The sequence below is a fragment of the Cryptotermes secundus genome, unplaced genomic scaffold (assembly GCF_002891405.2).
Source record: "Cryptotermes secundus unplaced genomic scaffold, Csec_1.0 scaffold582, whole genome shotgun sequence".
Lineage (NCBI taxonomy): Eukaryota > Metazoa > Arthropoda > Insecta > Blattodea > Kalotermitidae > Cryptotermes > Cryptotermes secundus.
The window spans coordinates 717,200-734,617 of NW_019724752.1; the positions used below are offsets into that span (position 1 = coordinate 717,200).

General features: G+C 42.1%; 1 protein-coding gene across 12 annotated transcripts in view; it reads right to left on the minus strand.

Moving 5' to 3' along the window:
• Positions 1–17,418, minus strand: part of LOC111862903 (serine/threonine-protein kinase MARK2) — a 290,458-nt gene that overhangs the window by 84,982 nt on the left and 188,058 nt on the right. For all 12 annotated transcript variants that reach the window (XM_023848731.2, XM_023848720.2, XM_023848725.2 and 9 more), the window contains 4 exons: positions 15,361–15,516; positions 6,035–6,088; positions 5,401–5,449; positions 3,846–3,982 (listed from right to left, as the gene is read on the minus strand). In XM_023848731.2, coding sequence (XP_023704499.1) covers positions 3,846–3,982; positions 5,401–5,449; positions 6,035–6,088; positions 15,361–15,516 — 396 coding nt within the window. The remainder of the gene's footprint in view (positions 1–3,845; positions 3,983–5,400; positions 5,450–6,034; positions 6,089–15,360; positions 15,517–17,418) is intronic.

The window sequence follows — 17,418 nt, forward strand, 5'->3', positions numbered from 1 at the left end:
CATATCTGGTTTATGTCATCAGAAAAGAAACCCCTGGAAGTTTCTTTTCATGCTTGGTTTATGTGCATGTCGACACTACAGGAACAGGTTCAATGAATGTCATGGCTAGCAGAGTTGCAATCTCTTATGGCTGTCTAGGGTCATTTTAGAATGCAATATGTATGGACATCAACCTCTAACATGGGAAAGCATTCAGTTTTTGGACAACAAATTCAGGAACACAGTCTGTTGCATGCAAAATCTTCTGGAAAGACATGGACCCCTGAAGAAAATGTAAATCACATTACACTGAGAGGCATTCCAGCGAAGTCAGTGCAAATCAATTTATGCGGCTAGATTCCACTTACAAATTCCACATTCAACAGTGCATGATGTGCTACACAAAAGGCTACGCCCAAGAGTGTGCAAGATTCAAATGATTCATGCACTAAAACCAGGTGACAAAGTAGCACGCACAAACTTCACTATGGACATGCTAGAAAGAACTGATGTGTCACCCGATTTCTTTCACGAAGCGTCTTCTCGGACGAGGAGACATTCCATGTCAATGGAACTGTAAACAGGTACAACTGCAGGATTCAGGGCAGTCAAAATCCACATGTCACATGTGAGTTGGAGATAGGCAGTCCCAAAGTGAATGTGTGGGCCAGCTTAATGACAAGTTGACTGGACAGTTTTTCTTTCCAGAAGACTGTGACGGGGCGTTCATATGTGGACATGCTGGAGCTGTATATGCTGCCCCAACTACTACCTCAAACTATCCTCCAACAAGATGGGGCACAACTACATTTCTGCCACCATGTAAGTATCACCTGGATAAAGAGATGGCTGGGAGATGGATCCACAGAGGTGTACCAATAGCTTGGCCTCCTAGGTCACGAGACTGAACCAAAATAGATTTTTTCTTGTGGGGTTATGCGAAGAACACTGTCTGCCAGGTTAAGATCAATGACCTTCAACGCCTGAAAGCCTGCATAAGGGGCGTTGTGGGTACGTTAACACCAAACATGCCTCAATCAACATGAAACGAGGTCAAACATAGTATGGATATCTGTTGTGCCACCAAGGAAGCTCATATTAAAATTTACTGAGAAAGTTATACACTCAGAAAGGAACTCTGATAGTCTCCTTTTGCAATGGTGTAACACTATAGGATGGGATGGTATGGATTGGATTGATCTGGAGCAGGATAGGGACCAGTGGGAGGCTCTTGTGAACATGGTAATGAACCTTAGGGTTCCATAAAATGCTGGGAAGTTCTTGAGTAGCTGCACAAATGGCAGCTTCTCAAGGACTGAGCCCCGTAAGTGAGTAAATGTTATAACCCATAATGTGTATAATAAAAGCTTTCTGACATATAATTATTTTATTTTGGATACCTTTCATCCGAACACCCTGTATAAATTCACAAGCAGATGTGTTTTGGATTGTCAGCCATCCTCACTGTGTCCCTCAGACCACACTCTGCAAGCCACTGCATCCAGTACCTCTCGCCCACTGATGTTTATTTCTTTAGTGTGAGTTCAAAAAGTGCGTACTTCTGGATCTGAAGTTCTCGCACAGTTCCTACGAAGAGTTCTACCTTCTGGGATATGATGCCAGGCAGTGTGGTGAACATCACCCAACATTCCAGAGGAACACATAACCCCCATCTTCAGGCTCAAGAGCAAGACAGACAAGAAATCAGCATGGAGGCTCTGCTAGCACCCTTCTTCATGTGTTCCTCCAAAGGAATGGCTGACTTTAACCAAACTACAGGCTGGCTGTTGCCTCCCAGAACACAGAGCTCCTCATCACACTGAATACTGTACCACAGTTTCTGGTTACATAATGTCTGTATATATACACTGCACGTTTCAGCCTCTCAGCCACTGTCTGGTGTGCACATTCACTGCTGTGCCCTGCAGCCAATACTGCATGTGCATATCTGACAAAGGCCATAGGACTGAAACACACAGCAGTTAATTAACCTATATAGTATCTGTAGGGAAGCTGTGCTGATACAAATAAAGATAATTCCTCATTACATTGCTTTGATTAAAATGTTGTTCATTTATGGTTGGTTAGTCCTTCCTTATTATGTATGTACACAATAGCAGGGCAATGAAATCAGTACAATTTCTAAACTCTCAATAAATAGCAGATAAACAACAAGAGCCGAGGTGAACAGACTACATTTAAAAAAGACACACAAGTGGCAGTGGTTTATGAACTATGATCCAAAAGGCACTGAAATTGGCTGAAAAGCTAATTGTGGTTTGTACTGAATTTACAAGCAAACTGTTGTGGTAAGTGTGTACAGGGTCAACTCATAACACGATATCCGTAAAACATATAACGGTCATGAATTTAATAAAGATTATTGTATTTCACCTAATAAAAATTACAAATACCTATTTCACTAGTTTATTTCCAGCTACAAAAAGATAACTGCATTTCTTAGAACTGTCATTTTGAAATACAGAATTTCTCTGTGCTATAGAAAAGATATTAGTTTTTTATGAATAAAAGTAATTCTCTGTTCTTACTTCACAGTTGTACCAGTCAGTCAGTTATGGCATCACCACCTTCACCTATTATATATAAACATAAGACTTCTGTCATTTTCTGTTTAATAAAGAACACTAAAATACACCATACATTTAGTATACACTCCTTCCAGCCACAGCTGTTAAAGCAAAGTGCAACTATTGTGACAGAGTTTTTCAATGCAATTCAAATCCTCCTGTCTAGTCCTTTCTTTTAATTACATGAGAAACGTTCATTCTTAATTTCCATGTCTAGTGATAATGACAAGGATAGCAAGTGTGGGCCTAACAGAGAACACCCAAAGGTTTATGAAATTCACACCCCCAGCTGTTAAAAATACCATGGCAGATGTTTTCTTGATGATGTTTGAATCCTCATTCCCAATATTCTGTTTTTAATTACATGAGTAAAATTATTTGTATTATTCTGAGTGTCATTCCTCAACAAATTCACTTGGGATTGCGTCCATAGCTCTGAGGTAAGGAGAGCAGTATCACCAAAATTCTCCTTAGGTTTGTGCAACTGGAGTACAAAGTACAAATTCAGCTTTCAAGATATTCTGAAGGTTTTCAAGCACTTCAGCAAACAGCAATCTCCAGGGTTAGAGAATTCTTCCATCACTTCTTGTCCCCAATTTGGGATCACTGAAACATTTTCTCCTCGCTTCTTTTCAGGACAACCTGGCTACTAAAACATCTTCTACTGCCTCTTTTCATTAACCATATGGTCACACCCTACTGTACACCATCCTGCAGTTCTGTTCTGGCTGATCATGGCTTCACCTCCCACTCACCACTATATACAAGATGTTTATAAAGGCTTCCAAAGGCTCCCCAAACCCTGAAGATAGCAACAGCATTACCTGCTGAAATGTTTTAAAAGGTTCAACATTGTATATGGAGTAATTCTGAAAGCTCAAGTCATGCACTGTAATAGGCCATGGAGGACCATAGGGTTTGTGAGACATCAGGGCTCCCACATTCTCTAGACAATTGGCTCACAGATGGCGGTGATGTTGTCAGCCTTACATGCCAGCCAGCTGCCCTTTACCCCCAGGAAGATTCCTGACACTCATTTCTGTCAGAGGCCGAGTTGACACCAGGGCCATAGCGTGGCTGGAAGGATTAGGTCAATTGAAGAATCCAGTGACCTCATTGGGAAACGAACCCATGACCTTCAGGCTTGTAGCACAGTGCCTCAACCAAATACACCACCACACAAAAACATTTTATTTTCCACATACAGCCTTAAGTTTCACCAAGATGAAAAGAAGCACAATATAATATCTGACATCAACATTTAAACTTAGCACTTACTTGTCGGAACTTTGCTCTAGCCTCTTTCTCCTTCATTCGGCCATGCAGCACCAGGTAGTCAAACACCTCCCCTCCACTAGCATATTCCATCACTAAGTACAGTGTCTTCTCTGTCTCAATTACTTGAAACAGTTTCACTGCAAGAAACAGGACACTTAGTTTCTGTTGAGAGGTGACATAACTCCAACCCTGGCCATCAGGTGTCATGTGAGTTGCTGTCTTTACAATGGCTTATCAGTAACCAAAACCACAAGATATAATATGTGCAAAACATGTTGCTGAAGCTCAGGGTTATGCAGACACTCACTGTAACTTTCCGAGCTTTGTGACCAACAGTGTATAAGTCATTTGCAATAGCCCTGCATTTTGATGTTGATATGTGATGTGTGGTATATCATTTGGTTTATGACTGACTGTTAAACTTGATTCAGGAGGAAATAAAGGAGACCGACCTCAGGTCATGCTTGCTACCATTCAGGCCAGAACCTTTTGCCTCACCTGCTGTCTATAAACATAAAAATTAGAACATACATAACTATAATTTTGCCTGTGGTTCTGCATGGGTGGGAAACTTGGCCTCTGACATTAAGGGAAGAACACAGACTAAGGGCATTTGAGAACAGGGTGCTGAGCAGAATATTTGGACCAAAGAGAGTTGAAGTGACAGGAGGTTGGAGAGAACTGCAAACTCAGGAGCTTCATAACTTGTACTCATCGCCAAATGTAATTAGAATGGTCAAGTCAAGGAGGATGAGAGGGGCAGGACATGTAGCACGAATGGGAGAAGAGGAATATATATATATAGGATATTTGTGGGAAAGCCAGAAGGAGAGATACCAATAGGAAAACCAAGAAGTAGATGGGTGGACAACATTAAAATAGATCTTAAGAGCGATAGGATTGGGTGGTATGGACTGGATAATTCTGGCTCAGGATAGGGACCAGTGGAAAGGCTCCTGTGAACACAGTATTGAACGCTCGGGTGCCATAAAATGTTGGAAAATTCTTGAGTAGATGCACAACTGGTGGCTTCTTAAGAAGGGTTCAGCTCCATGAAGTTAGTTATGACTGACTATTTCTACATGTTATGTCTGGGAGATGGTGTCAAATATCATCAACTTATAATTTGATATCAGGTAGGGCTGGAAAGGCATACTGAAGAAGGCAGTTCAAATTAACAGTACAGAACCTATACAACACATGCTGAAACCGCCCACTGTGTTACTCTAGATTCTAAAGGGTTCCAATGACTGTAACACTTGTGATTGCTAGGTTTTTGAACTCCGTCCACTTACTCTCTGGTAGTCTAAAGAACACACTGTCTTGGAAACCGGATGTGTTTCCATCCTCAGGTGATGCAATGGGAAACAGATTCAGTTTAAAATACCAGATAATGGACAAAGTACAAAAACCCAGTAATCCTAGGTGTTACAGCAGTTTTCATTAAATTAACATGAACCTTCATAAATAGAGCCTAGGATCAGTATAGGACTCTGAATAAGTAGCTCAAATCAATTTTAATACGTTTTATGTTATGTTACCTGGAATAGCTTACCTATGTTTGGATGGTCTAGCATCTTCATTATCCTAACTTCCCTAAAAAGCTGTAAAAATTAAAATTAAAGTCAATTAGAATTCCCACACTATTAAAATTGAACTGATTTATATATTTTATTGTAGGATACATTTGTTACACAAGGAAAAAAGAAAATTATAACATATTCCAGATATTTTCTAAGGAGTCACAGCACGATGGTACCAGACAAAACACCTGTCAGCAGTGGCACAGCTAACCTGTTCCTACTCTCAAAAGCAATGATACCTGCCATAAACAATGGTTAATGAAACTTAGTAACAACTCTGTTCCTGATCCCACTTTCTTTATGAAGGATAATTTCACTTCAGTAACAGAATATTCATTACCTTCATGAAAATCCGTGAAAGGAAAAATTTATTAAAGGTATTTTTTGCATGCAACAAAAATGTAACAACTCATAACTTGTTTAATTTAGAGCCTCTCATTTTGAGTATGACTCTCATGAGCTGCTTACAGTACAATTCCATATGTAAAAGCAAAAAACTCTCATATAAATTTACGAGAACAATACTATATCACATCATGCCAGACTACAGGTGGCACTGCTTATGGCCTTATCAACTAAACAAATTATTAATGCAAATAATTTTACCTTTTGTAGACTGCCAGGATTCAATTGTGTTTTGTCTATTATTTTGATTGCTACCTGAAAAAATAGAAAAGGATTAATTCAATTAAAGAAGTTTTCAACAGAAAAAACACACAATCACAGTTATTAAAGATATGAACCAAAAAAACCTTCCTTGAATGAAGAAATGACTCCCGTGGATGGCAACCACACAACATGTTAAACAAAATGCCTGATTTCCATTACTTTTATTAGATATAATATAATATTATATATAATACATATATAATATAATAAATGTTTTCTGCGTGGTCTGACCCAAGGCTATGTAATGAGACGCCAACAGTCATTGGCAGTTCAGTAGGACTAGCGGATTGGAGTACTGTGGTCAGAAGCTGAATGTGTCCAGTCGAAGACAGTGATTTGTGAAATGTCGTAACAAGTTTTATAAAGGTCCAATAAATTCAACCATCAAATCCAAAACCCATTTTAAGTCACACAAACCCCTAATGTTACATTATTTTAAACTTCTTGACTGAAACAAAAGTGTGTTAATTAATAGCATATCAGACATATTTATATTATCCTCATCAACATACCAAATTGCAGAAGAACAATAATGCTATCCCAGGAAATGTCTATGTTATCCGCCTGTCTTAAACGAAGGAACTTACAAGTATGAGCAAGCAGTGTACTAACATAACATTTCAAGAGCAGTAGTATTACTGGATGGGTTGGGGAAGCATTACACTCTGTAGTTGTACACAAAAGGTACCCAGTTCAACTTTTCACTGGGACATAGGCTACGATGGGGGGCACACGGTAGGGTAGATGGTTGAGGCACTACGCTACAAGCCAGAAGGCAGCAGGATCGAGTCCCGATGAGGTGGAGTTTTTCAAATGACCTGACCCTTCCAGCAGCATTATGGCCCTGGGGTCGACTCAGCCTCTAACAGAAATGAGTACCAGGAATCTTCCTGGGGAGTAAAGTGCAGCCGGGGTGTAAGGCTGACAACCTTGCCACCATCTGTGAGCCTATCTGTCTAGAAAATGTGGCACCCTCAAGGTCTCACAATCCTATGGGCCTGTTACAGGGATAGCTTTACCATAGGCTACTGTAAGGTTTATCCTGTCCTCCTCAGTCCCTCCATGCCAATGTCAGGTCAGAGCATAAATATGGCCATGACTGCTACCTTCTAAATCCATTCCAACTACCTGATGGCAGTGTAAAAGAACCCATGAAGAAAGAATAAATTTCACCACATGAACAGCATACATGAAGTTCTGTGAAGAACTGATCACACACTTTCCTCTGACACAACATGGACTCCATAGAAACCAAAAATATTTTGGGTGGGGACACAATGATAAATAGGCAGCCAGGCCTGCGTGCTTCTTGTTTGCATGGCTTACTCTCTGAACTTGAAGATGGAGGCAGTCTGTTCTGCTCCCAGTACCACTTTTACCAGACTACACAGCGGCATTACATCTGAGTCAGTGCTGAGAGTACCCCAAGACAACAGCTGCAAATAAGTGAGATGCATGCATTTGTTACACAATGACAAAAATGGGAAATGAAAAGAGGGGATGCTTCAGTTCACTGATGTGAAATAATCTCTCTTTGTTCCAGCACAAAACAATATCAGAAAACAAACTGTGAAATGGAGTGTGATTAATTGAACTCTGGCTATTAGCTTCATAGCTCCAACAGGGAAAGGAAAAAAAAATCACCACTCTGTGATCACTGAATGTTTGAGAGCTACCAGGGTTTAAATCGAGATTATCAGTTATTTGGGATTACAACAGCTATTTGTTGCTCAAACAGAAACAGACAATAATCCACCAGCCCTTCCCTGCCAATTTCTGGTCTCTAAAATAATAGCCACCATCCCAGGTTTCTTGCTTGGTTTATTCTTCAGCCCCAAAGATGGATGAAACACGTTCGACAGAAACGCTGGCTGACTTTCAACGAACTACATGACATTATATCCTCAAAGACAGAAATCTGCATAAGCACTGATGTGAGAACCTCAAATTCTAAACAGGCGAGATCTGAACAAAGCACCTCCTGAGTATGAACCTAGAGCATTCACACTACACAAAACGATTCTGCAAATATTTATGGCCATTGGCGCGCGCACACATGCCCACGTGTGTCAAGCCAGGCACCTGCCCCTCTGCATTTGGAGGGAAAACTTAAAATTGAAGAATATGCCTTATATTAACACCAAAAACTAAAGTAATTCTTTTAATTATTCTTTACAATGCGGAAGGTTGTGGGTTCAATTTCCGATGAGGTCACTAGATTTTTCAACTGATCTGATCCTTCTAGCTGCACTATGGCCCTGGGCTCGACCCTGCCTCTAAGACATTAACACCAGGATTCTTCCTGGGGGTTAAGGGCGACCAGAGCCTAAGGATGATGACCTCACTGTCATCTGTGAGCCACTTGTCTAGATATTGTTGGAGCCTTGACAGGCTTCCACGGCCTGTTAAGGGGATAGCTTTACCTATGCCCTAAATGGCTCAACGTTAAGTTTGTAAGCAAATCAGCCCCAGACCCAGCATAAAAAAGACCCTGCTGGCACGCTTGGCAATACTGCTCTTGAATGTACTGTTGGGATTTGCGGTTCTCATGGTGGTATGTTACAATTTCTTCTGGGATACAATGCCCAGTTTGTTGGACACATACCAAGTTTTCAAGAAAACCGATGTACCGAGCTATGTGGTGTCATATTCATAAAAGCTGTAACTAATTTAAATCAACATCTGAACATCTAAAGACAACCCCGTTTAATTAAATTCATGACAATTACAGAATTCTGTACATAACAAGACATGATGACAAAGTGCTTAAGCTTTGCAACTAGAACTGGACATGTGCGGTTCACAGCACATTGCAGTGTCTGAGCATATGCACGTCACTTCTCTTTCTCATTCTGAAAAACCTCGTGAGAGGTATTGGGAGAGGAACAGTGATGACACATATGACACACAAAACTAGACACTGACAGATTAACCAATTCATCTTCACAAAATCGATGCAGTTCCCACTCCAGCTTATTACTGTGGGAATATATTAATAACTGATCGAACACATAATAAAACTTTCCTGCTTAGTTAAGTTAAATGATTACAAAAATCAAATCTGGACCTCTTCACATTAAAACTGCATGAACAGAATATCAAGAGATGGGTGACAGGCTGAAACCATCATCACCACACCCCACTGTGAGTCACGACGATGCTATATTTGGGTGTGATGAGAAACTTCAACCATTATCATTACATCATCATCCTAGTCAGCAGGGTTAGAAATTTCTGTTCTCCATAGCATCCAGACTGGCTCCTGGGCCCACCCAGCCTCCTATCCAACGGGTACCTTGGACTCTTTCCCCAAGACTAAAGAGGCCAGGACTTAAAGCTGATAACCCACTTCCAACTAGAGCCAAGGTCAACAAAACATGGATCTACATGTCTGCTCCCCAATATGCCATCATGAGCATTAGTTAAGCACGGGGCAACTTCAACTTTAATATCACTGTAGCATTTTTTTTTCTTCAAAAAGTGGCCCACCACAGGTCACAATCATGAGTCCAACTTTATGTTTATCATAGTATCACAACAAGGGCCCAGATGTTTATGATATGGCATTTTTTTTCTTTGTAGCCTATGGGATGCCGGTAAATACAGTAAATAAATCCTTGAGATGAGCTGCTGGTTACAGAAATATAAATTTTACAGGTCATTTTTCGGGTTTGGGGTATTTTTTCAGTAAATTTTTGGACTTTTAGGGGAATTTTTGTCATGTTAGGGAATTTCTCTTCATATGTTTTCAGAAAAAGAGAATAATATGCAAGTAAAGTATTCTTTATCTTTCCCCTGCCTCTACACAGGCAGCCTGCTGCTGCACCCCAAGTACCTGCTACCACAGTATGCAATCATAAGTTGTAATACTGTCCTGTCCTTTCTGTTCGTTTTGTGGAAAGTGCTGACATTACATATCATAAGACATTTTAAGCTGTCAGCAGGGTATGACAGCGGTCACTCACACTGCAGCTCTTTCCAAGTTCTGTGCAAAGGAATTTGCTCAGTTACAAATATTTCTAGTCGGAATCCCTCGCTTCTTACGACATATTGTTGCTCAATAAAACTCCGTCTGTCTTCAGTTTCTTGCCCTTGACCGTACAAAGATACAACTGACGAAAGGTTCTCAGTGTGGAAAGTTCAGTTCTGTGTTGCGCTAGAGTGTTCCATTTTATCGTGATGCCTAAAGCAGAGCCATCTGAATCGAGTCATTTAAAACAGACTGTAAATGAATTTGCAGATGATATATTTTCAACTGACAGTGACATTTTGTACTGTAAGACGTGCGACACAAAAGTAGCAGCAGAAAGACGTTTCACGGTACAACATATCGGTGGCAAGAGGCATACATGAGCAGTGCAAATTTCGAAAAAAAAAAAAAAAAAAAATCTGTGCAAATGTTTTTGCAACAGTGTTCATCTGAAGGCAGAAAGAAGCCAGTGAATTTCTTTCAGAGATCTATGTGATGCTCTGGTGTCCACAAATACTCCATTTTGGGCTCTGAACAATGAAAAACTTAAACAAATTCTGGAAGTGAATTGTGGTCGTTCTATACCAGATGAATCCACCCTCAAGAGAAACTACCTTTCCAAGTGCTTCAACAATATCCTGGAAATGATTAGGAATAAAGTGCATGGGAAGATTTTCATTTCTCTTGATGAGACCCGCAATACAGAGACTCGCTACGTAGCAAACGCAATCATCGGAACCTTGGAAACTGATGGACCAGGTGAAGTGTTTCTGCTGATGAGGTGCTAGAATCTGTTAATCATTCCACAAGTTGTAAATTCCTTGACAGGTCGAAGTTTCTACAGTCGCCAGGGGGTATACGACATGATGTCTTGCTTTTTGTGACCGATGCGGCCCCATATATTTTAAAAGCAGGCAAGTCAATAAGTCGTTTTATACGAAATTCGTGCACATTACTTGCCTAGCACATGCACTGCATTGAGTGACGGAGGAAGTGAGATCAAGATTTCCTCAAGTGGATGCTCTCGTGTCGTGGATGAAGATTTTTTATCAAGGCTCCAGCTCGTAAAATGCAATTTAAGTCTAAGCTCCTGGTGTTCCACTGGTCGCGGAACCCGACATCACAAGGTGGGGAACATGGATTTATGCTACAATTTCCTTTTGCTATCATTTTCAGGCAGTGAAAAACATCGTAGATTCAATGAAGACAGAAAATGTGAGGGCAACTGAAGCTGCTCAGGAACAGTTCTTGTGCAGCGAAATGGAAGGACAGCTGGCCTTCATAAAGGCAAATTTCAGTTCCATGACAGAATGAATCAAATGCATACATGAGAAAGGAGAAACGCTAGAAGATTCGCTCAATCTCGTGAAAAATATAGCCAGTGATTTGGAGAAAGTGTCAGGGGACAGTGGTAAAATGGTGTCAAGAAAAATGAAAAACGTTTTAGATAAAAACTTAGGTTATGAAACATTATGCAGCATTTCTCAAATTCTGACAGGAGAGTCCTTCAGCGCTTTCAGTATTGAAGAACTTACTGCTAGTGATTTGGTACACTTCAAGTACGCTCCGACTGTCTGCAGATGTGGAAAGGAGTCTCTTCAAGTACAAGTATGTGCTGTCAGACAATAGGCGCTCTCTCACTTTCAAGAATCTCCGCGTGCTGACCGTCATCTATTGCAACTCTGAATGAGGTTACACTGAAATACTGGTATACCGTATATGTACATTTGATAAGCGTTCCAACATGGTAGAAAAAATTGTATTAAAATATTTAGTTTCAAATTCAGTCATATATTGCTTAATTTTCAATATAAAAACGAGGAAGAGCTTAAAAGAGTAACGGTGAGTTCACAGTGTTCGTAAAGATTAAAAATACACTTTAGGTCGTTTTTTGTGAACTTTCTTCGGCCATTTTATAGGTTATTTTTAAATATTTTTAGGTCATCGAAATCCGGGCCCTGATGCATAACGGTCTCTATCCTTCTCCACCACACCCCACCAACATTTATAAAAGAAGGCTGAAGCAGTAATCTGAGGTTTTAACGGCAGTGATTATGGTGGCGCCATGATTTAATCATCTCTGGCACAGTCTGTGTGCCACAGCTTCGGCAGAGGACTGTAACGGGGGTCGGATCTAGACTTCAGCTACAAAAATCAACTTCCGCAATTTGCGTTACATTTAACACAGTTTACATACAACTGCCATGCAATACAAGTAATACTTATAACTCGCTGGTGTCAGTACTATCCCACTTATTTTGGTTCCCAGGTTCCATCATCAATACACAAAGTTTCAAGGCTATCCTGACAGACTGATATACCAAATTTGTGTACTCTCTATCCACCTGGTGGTACTAACATGAATACCGTCACATGACACAGTGGTTACAGATAGGATATTGATTGGTAATTGGATTTACTGGACACTTACAGAACATAACTACAAATAACTACGACAGTCTCAGTCAGTTACACTCCGAAAATCACCGTAACTGCAGCACACAAGAAGTTTCCTCAGTCTTAACTAGCCGTTGCTTAGTAGCAACTTCCAAGAGTGGACGTTCCCCTTCCTCTGGGGTTCCCGAAATTTCCCCAGCCTCAGCTACCAGCGTCTGCAACTCTCGACTAACTGCTCATGTCCTCGCAGGCTGGCGGTCATTTCACACCAACCTCATACTCTTCTAACTGCCGTCTCAAGACTGCTTCATAATGGCAGCTGGTCCTCATTATATGTATAGCCTCAGCATGGACCGCAGAGAAAACACTGCTTCCATCACTGTGTGTTCTCTCATTGCAGGTGGAACATCGTGTCCACAGGGCTGTTCCTTAGCAACAGCTGTTGTACTGTCACCTGTTTACAAGCTGTTACTTGGCAAATGGTCTACATGTCACGATATCACCAATATAGATGTATTATTATTATTTGTGCTCTGTAGGCAAGATATACACTTTGTCTAAATATCAAAGCATGCACTCAAGCGCTTGTTACAACCACAATATAGGCAAAGATGTCTAAAAGCAGACAGGAATGTTATGGATTCAGTCTAAAAGAATAGAACTTTGGAAAGATGTCTGGCAAACACGTGACTATAGCCCAATGCAGTTTCGAAGCGGACAGTGCTAAGCAGTATTAACATGATTGTTTAAATTATGGGACTATATAAAGGTTGTCTTCTGGGATACGATTCAGTTAAGTCTTTAAAGACATGAGTAAAGAGCTACCACAACATATGGAGTCACAACCCAGAATTCAAAGAATCTTATGCAACTGCTTGCAGAGGCCAATTACATTTCCAAGTACAAATTATGCAAGATCTTATATCTCCTCGCATTAACAACGCATCTGAAGAAGGGATCGAGGCACCTAAATTCACGGAGCCAATTCTCCTCCTGTCCCCCAACCCTCCTCTGCTAGCATAATTTACATTTCATATGGGTTGACAGAAATATCTCCAATTCCACCTCTTTTTCCCTACCACAACCCTTCCTTTTACACTTCTTGTCTGTCCTTTCCTCTCTTATGGCTGCCTTCATGATCCTGGCTGAAGTCATGTTCTAGGTGAACCACTCAACTCTATCCTTCAAATTTTAAGTCTATGTGTAATGCCTTCCTCAGTATCTTTCTTCTATTTGGTCTTTCTACATGGCCAAATCACTGTCATCATCTCTTCTAACCTTGTTGCTATTACTGTTTACTGCTATCCCTGTAACAGGCCATGGAGGCCAATAGGGTTGTCAGATGGTGAGGCTCCTACATCTTCGAGGCAACTGGCTCACAGATGGCGATGTTGTCAGCCTTACGTGTCGGCCGCCCTTTAACCCCAGGAAGATTCCTGGTACTCATTTCTGTTAGAGGGTGAGTCGACCCCATGGCTACAGTGGGGCTGCAATGATTATTAGGTCAAATAAAAAATCCAATTACCTCATCAGAAATCTAACCCACGACCTGCTGGCCTGTAGCATAGTGCCTCAAACAACTATGATACCAGGCATCGCCATAGCTCAAGCGGTTAGTCGCTGGCTCCCCACCGTGGCGGCTCGGATTCGATCCCGGGGTCTGGTCAAGTAGGATTTGTGGTGGACATAGTGGAGCTGGGGCAGGTTATCTCCGAGTACTTCGGTTTCCCCTGCCAATCTTCATTCCACCAATTGCTCCACAATCACCCTCACCTATCATCTGGGGCTGGTACAATAGGCCAGAAGTGGCCGCAGTACAAGGGACTTACGCCCATCCCAATAGCAATAAAAAAAACTACGCTACCACCCTCCCCCCTTCTAACCCTGTTACTAAAATTGTATTCACAACAATTACATTTCTAATTGTATTCGTTCTTCTTTTCCCTTAAATGCTTCTCGCCAAAACTGCGCAACATCTAACTTAATGTTGCTTCTGTTTCATTTTGCATGGGTCCACGTGGCAGTGCTGCATATTTATATCAGATTAAATATACCACAGACTGATGTCTGGGTTCCTCTGCTCCTTTTCACGCTAACAACATTCAAAACTACTTTAGTATCCAGGAACCGGGATAGTTCAGTCGGTATTGCGACTGGCTACGGGCTGGACGACTGAGGGGTTGGAGTTGGAATCCCAGCACGGTCAAAAATTTTCTCTTCTCCATGTCGTCCAGACCCGCTCTGGCGTTCACCCAACCTCCTATCCAACGGGTACCGGGGGGCCTTGTCCCTGAGGGTAAAGCGGCCGAGAAGTGAAGCTGACCCCTCACCTCCAATTAGTGCCGAGGTCAAGAAAATGTGGATCTATACATCCACTGCCCCATACGCCTTCATGGCATAGTGCTTAATTAAGTACAGGGACAGCTTTACCTCTACTTTTGGTATCTAGTCATGCAGACAGACATATGCTTCAATATTTTAAGACTCCTCCCCCAACATCAGAACTTGGTGAACTTCTGATCTCTGCGGTGATAACTGTAGAACCTCATAACACAGAAATGGCTAGTTCAGAAAACTATATCAAACCTTTCAAACAGCAGCAGTCACAGACACACACACTTCGCCGCCATTTCCTGATTCTTCCATCAGTGCCTTAGTAAAATGCATCAAATGTTCCTTGACATTATGGAAATTCCTATTTTTTTTTTAAGTTTGAAACCGGGCCAGTAACAGAATGAACACAGCTGCCTCTCTGGCGCGTTCCGCCCACCACACCCATCAACCGACACTTTTATTTCATACTTTACTTTGCCCACAGGTCGTTTCTTCTCTACATTCTTCTATTTAAGGATTCATTTCTTACACGTAATTAAACTTTAAATATACAAATACTTACCTCCTTTCCCGTGGGCACATGTTTGGCAAGCTTCACCTTGGCAAAGTTGCCTTTACCGATGGTCTTGAGCAGCTTGTACTTGCCGATGTGAGGCTCGTCTGAGGTCCGACTCCGCGAGGACGATACCCGGCCGGTGGAAGAGGCGCTCTCACCCCCCTGTGGCAAATAAATAAAACACAATGAAACCACAATATATCTAGAAAGTTCCAATGCAAGCATCAGCACAAACTCAGACACCTTATCTCTGTGATCACCAAACTGATTAACCGACGAAGTACTGTATTTCTAGAGCATTTCATAAAATTAAGGTCACAATACAGAAACAGAAATGCAAGTTTACATACGAATAAAGGTCTACGGCAGAAAACCACTGATCTGCAGTAACTGGGATTTATAGCAGAGTTTGCAATGATTACGAAATCTACCACAAGAACAAATTTGCTAGGTTACTGTATGCTGGGCATACCAGTTGACAGACACGGCAACGTACCCGGCTGATATTATCCGCGGCCTCCTCAGACCTTCCATGCAAATGCCCGGAAACTACACGTACTTCGAGGAGATGCCGCTGCCTCCTTCCAAACCATCCAACCAGACAGCAAACACGACATAACAAGCCGCAAGCCAGCACATTCTCTTAACCTCGGCACAGGATGAAGGTGGCGGCGTAATTGGCTCAGGCACTATGCTACAAGCCACAAGGTCAAGGGTTCGTTTCCCGATGAGGTCATTGGATTTTTTCAATTGACCTATTCCTTTCAGTCGCACTACGGCGCCTCAGGAATTTTCCTGAAGGTAAAGGTGTGGACGGCGCGTAAGCCTGACCTCGCCGTCATCTGTGAGCCGACAGTACGGCTTTGCCTTGCTTTGCTGGACGAAGGTGCGTGAGCAGCTTCACGCAGCGGTCAAATGACTCCAGGGGAAAGAGCACTCCGCATCAATTGAACTGGATTCCGGGTGGGACCGGAAGTCAGTTTGGGAGCAGCTGTGAACAGGATTCAAGCCCATATTTTCCAGTCGTCCTGCCAGTACCATATTCAAAGCTAATGGAAAACTGTCCCTTCAAGGTCTTATATGTGTGAGAGTACTAGATTGTCTGAAGTGGGCAAAACTGCGACAGGCGAACTTCAGGGCATGAGTGGAAGTAGAAAGAGAACAGAAGAAGAAACACATCAAAAGAACATGAACACGTTCGGAAATGTTCACTCCGCTCCTGGGTCTTGTGGACGCGGGCAGTGTTGCCGATGTTTCGGGGCAACATACTGCCTCCATCTTCAGAATCAAAGAAACAGTGTGGGTGAGGTGAGACCCATCGGGGGAAAGGTGAGAGATCTAGTGCCCTGTCCACGCCAATGGCCAGAGTGGACAGTGAGAAGTTACCAAAAAATATCTTCAGGGCAAGACCTGATGGCCTTCCGACGAACTCTGAGACCCTGACAAGGTCGTCTGGTAAACTCTCTCCCTACCGTCACTACTGCTGCCCTGGACGGGCCACCCGCTACCAGCTCTCACTCCTCCCTTCCACTGTGTCTGTTGGACATACATTCATGAACTCACCCACCCTAGTCACTTCGACCCTGAAGATGAAAGCAGCGTGTACCGCCGAAACGTCACCACACTGCCAGCGTCCACCCATTGCAACGGCTGAATAGCCAACATCAACAACGAAGCACATTTAAAGCCAAAAATCAATAACGCACGAAAACGTATGCAACAGCGAACATTTCTGGTGTGGTGGGTCCAACGCTGTAAGACTTGAGGAAAACGTGTACTTGGTACAATATGAGCATTTCATTTTTCTCTGATAAACAACAGCGAGTTGCGCTGGTAATGAGCGCTGAAACACGCGTATTCCTTCAGGAAACGTCAGTTACTGTTGCCTGATTTCAACCAGAACTGGAATGTGTCTACAAATTTCTGTTAACTCCCCAAATATCAAATTTCATAGAAAACCATTCAGCTGTTGTAAACGTGTTACGTACGGACAACAGCCACCACGAAGCCAATAGGAGCACTTTATCACTCTCCGATTGACATTTAGTGACGGGGGGGGGGGGG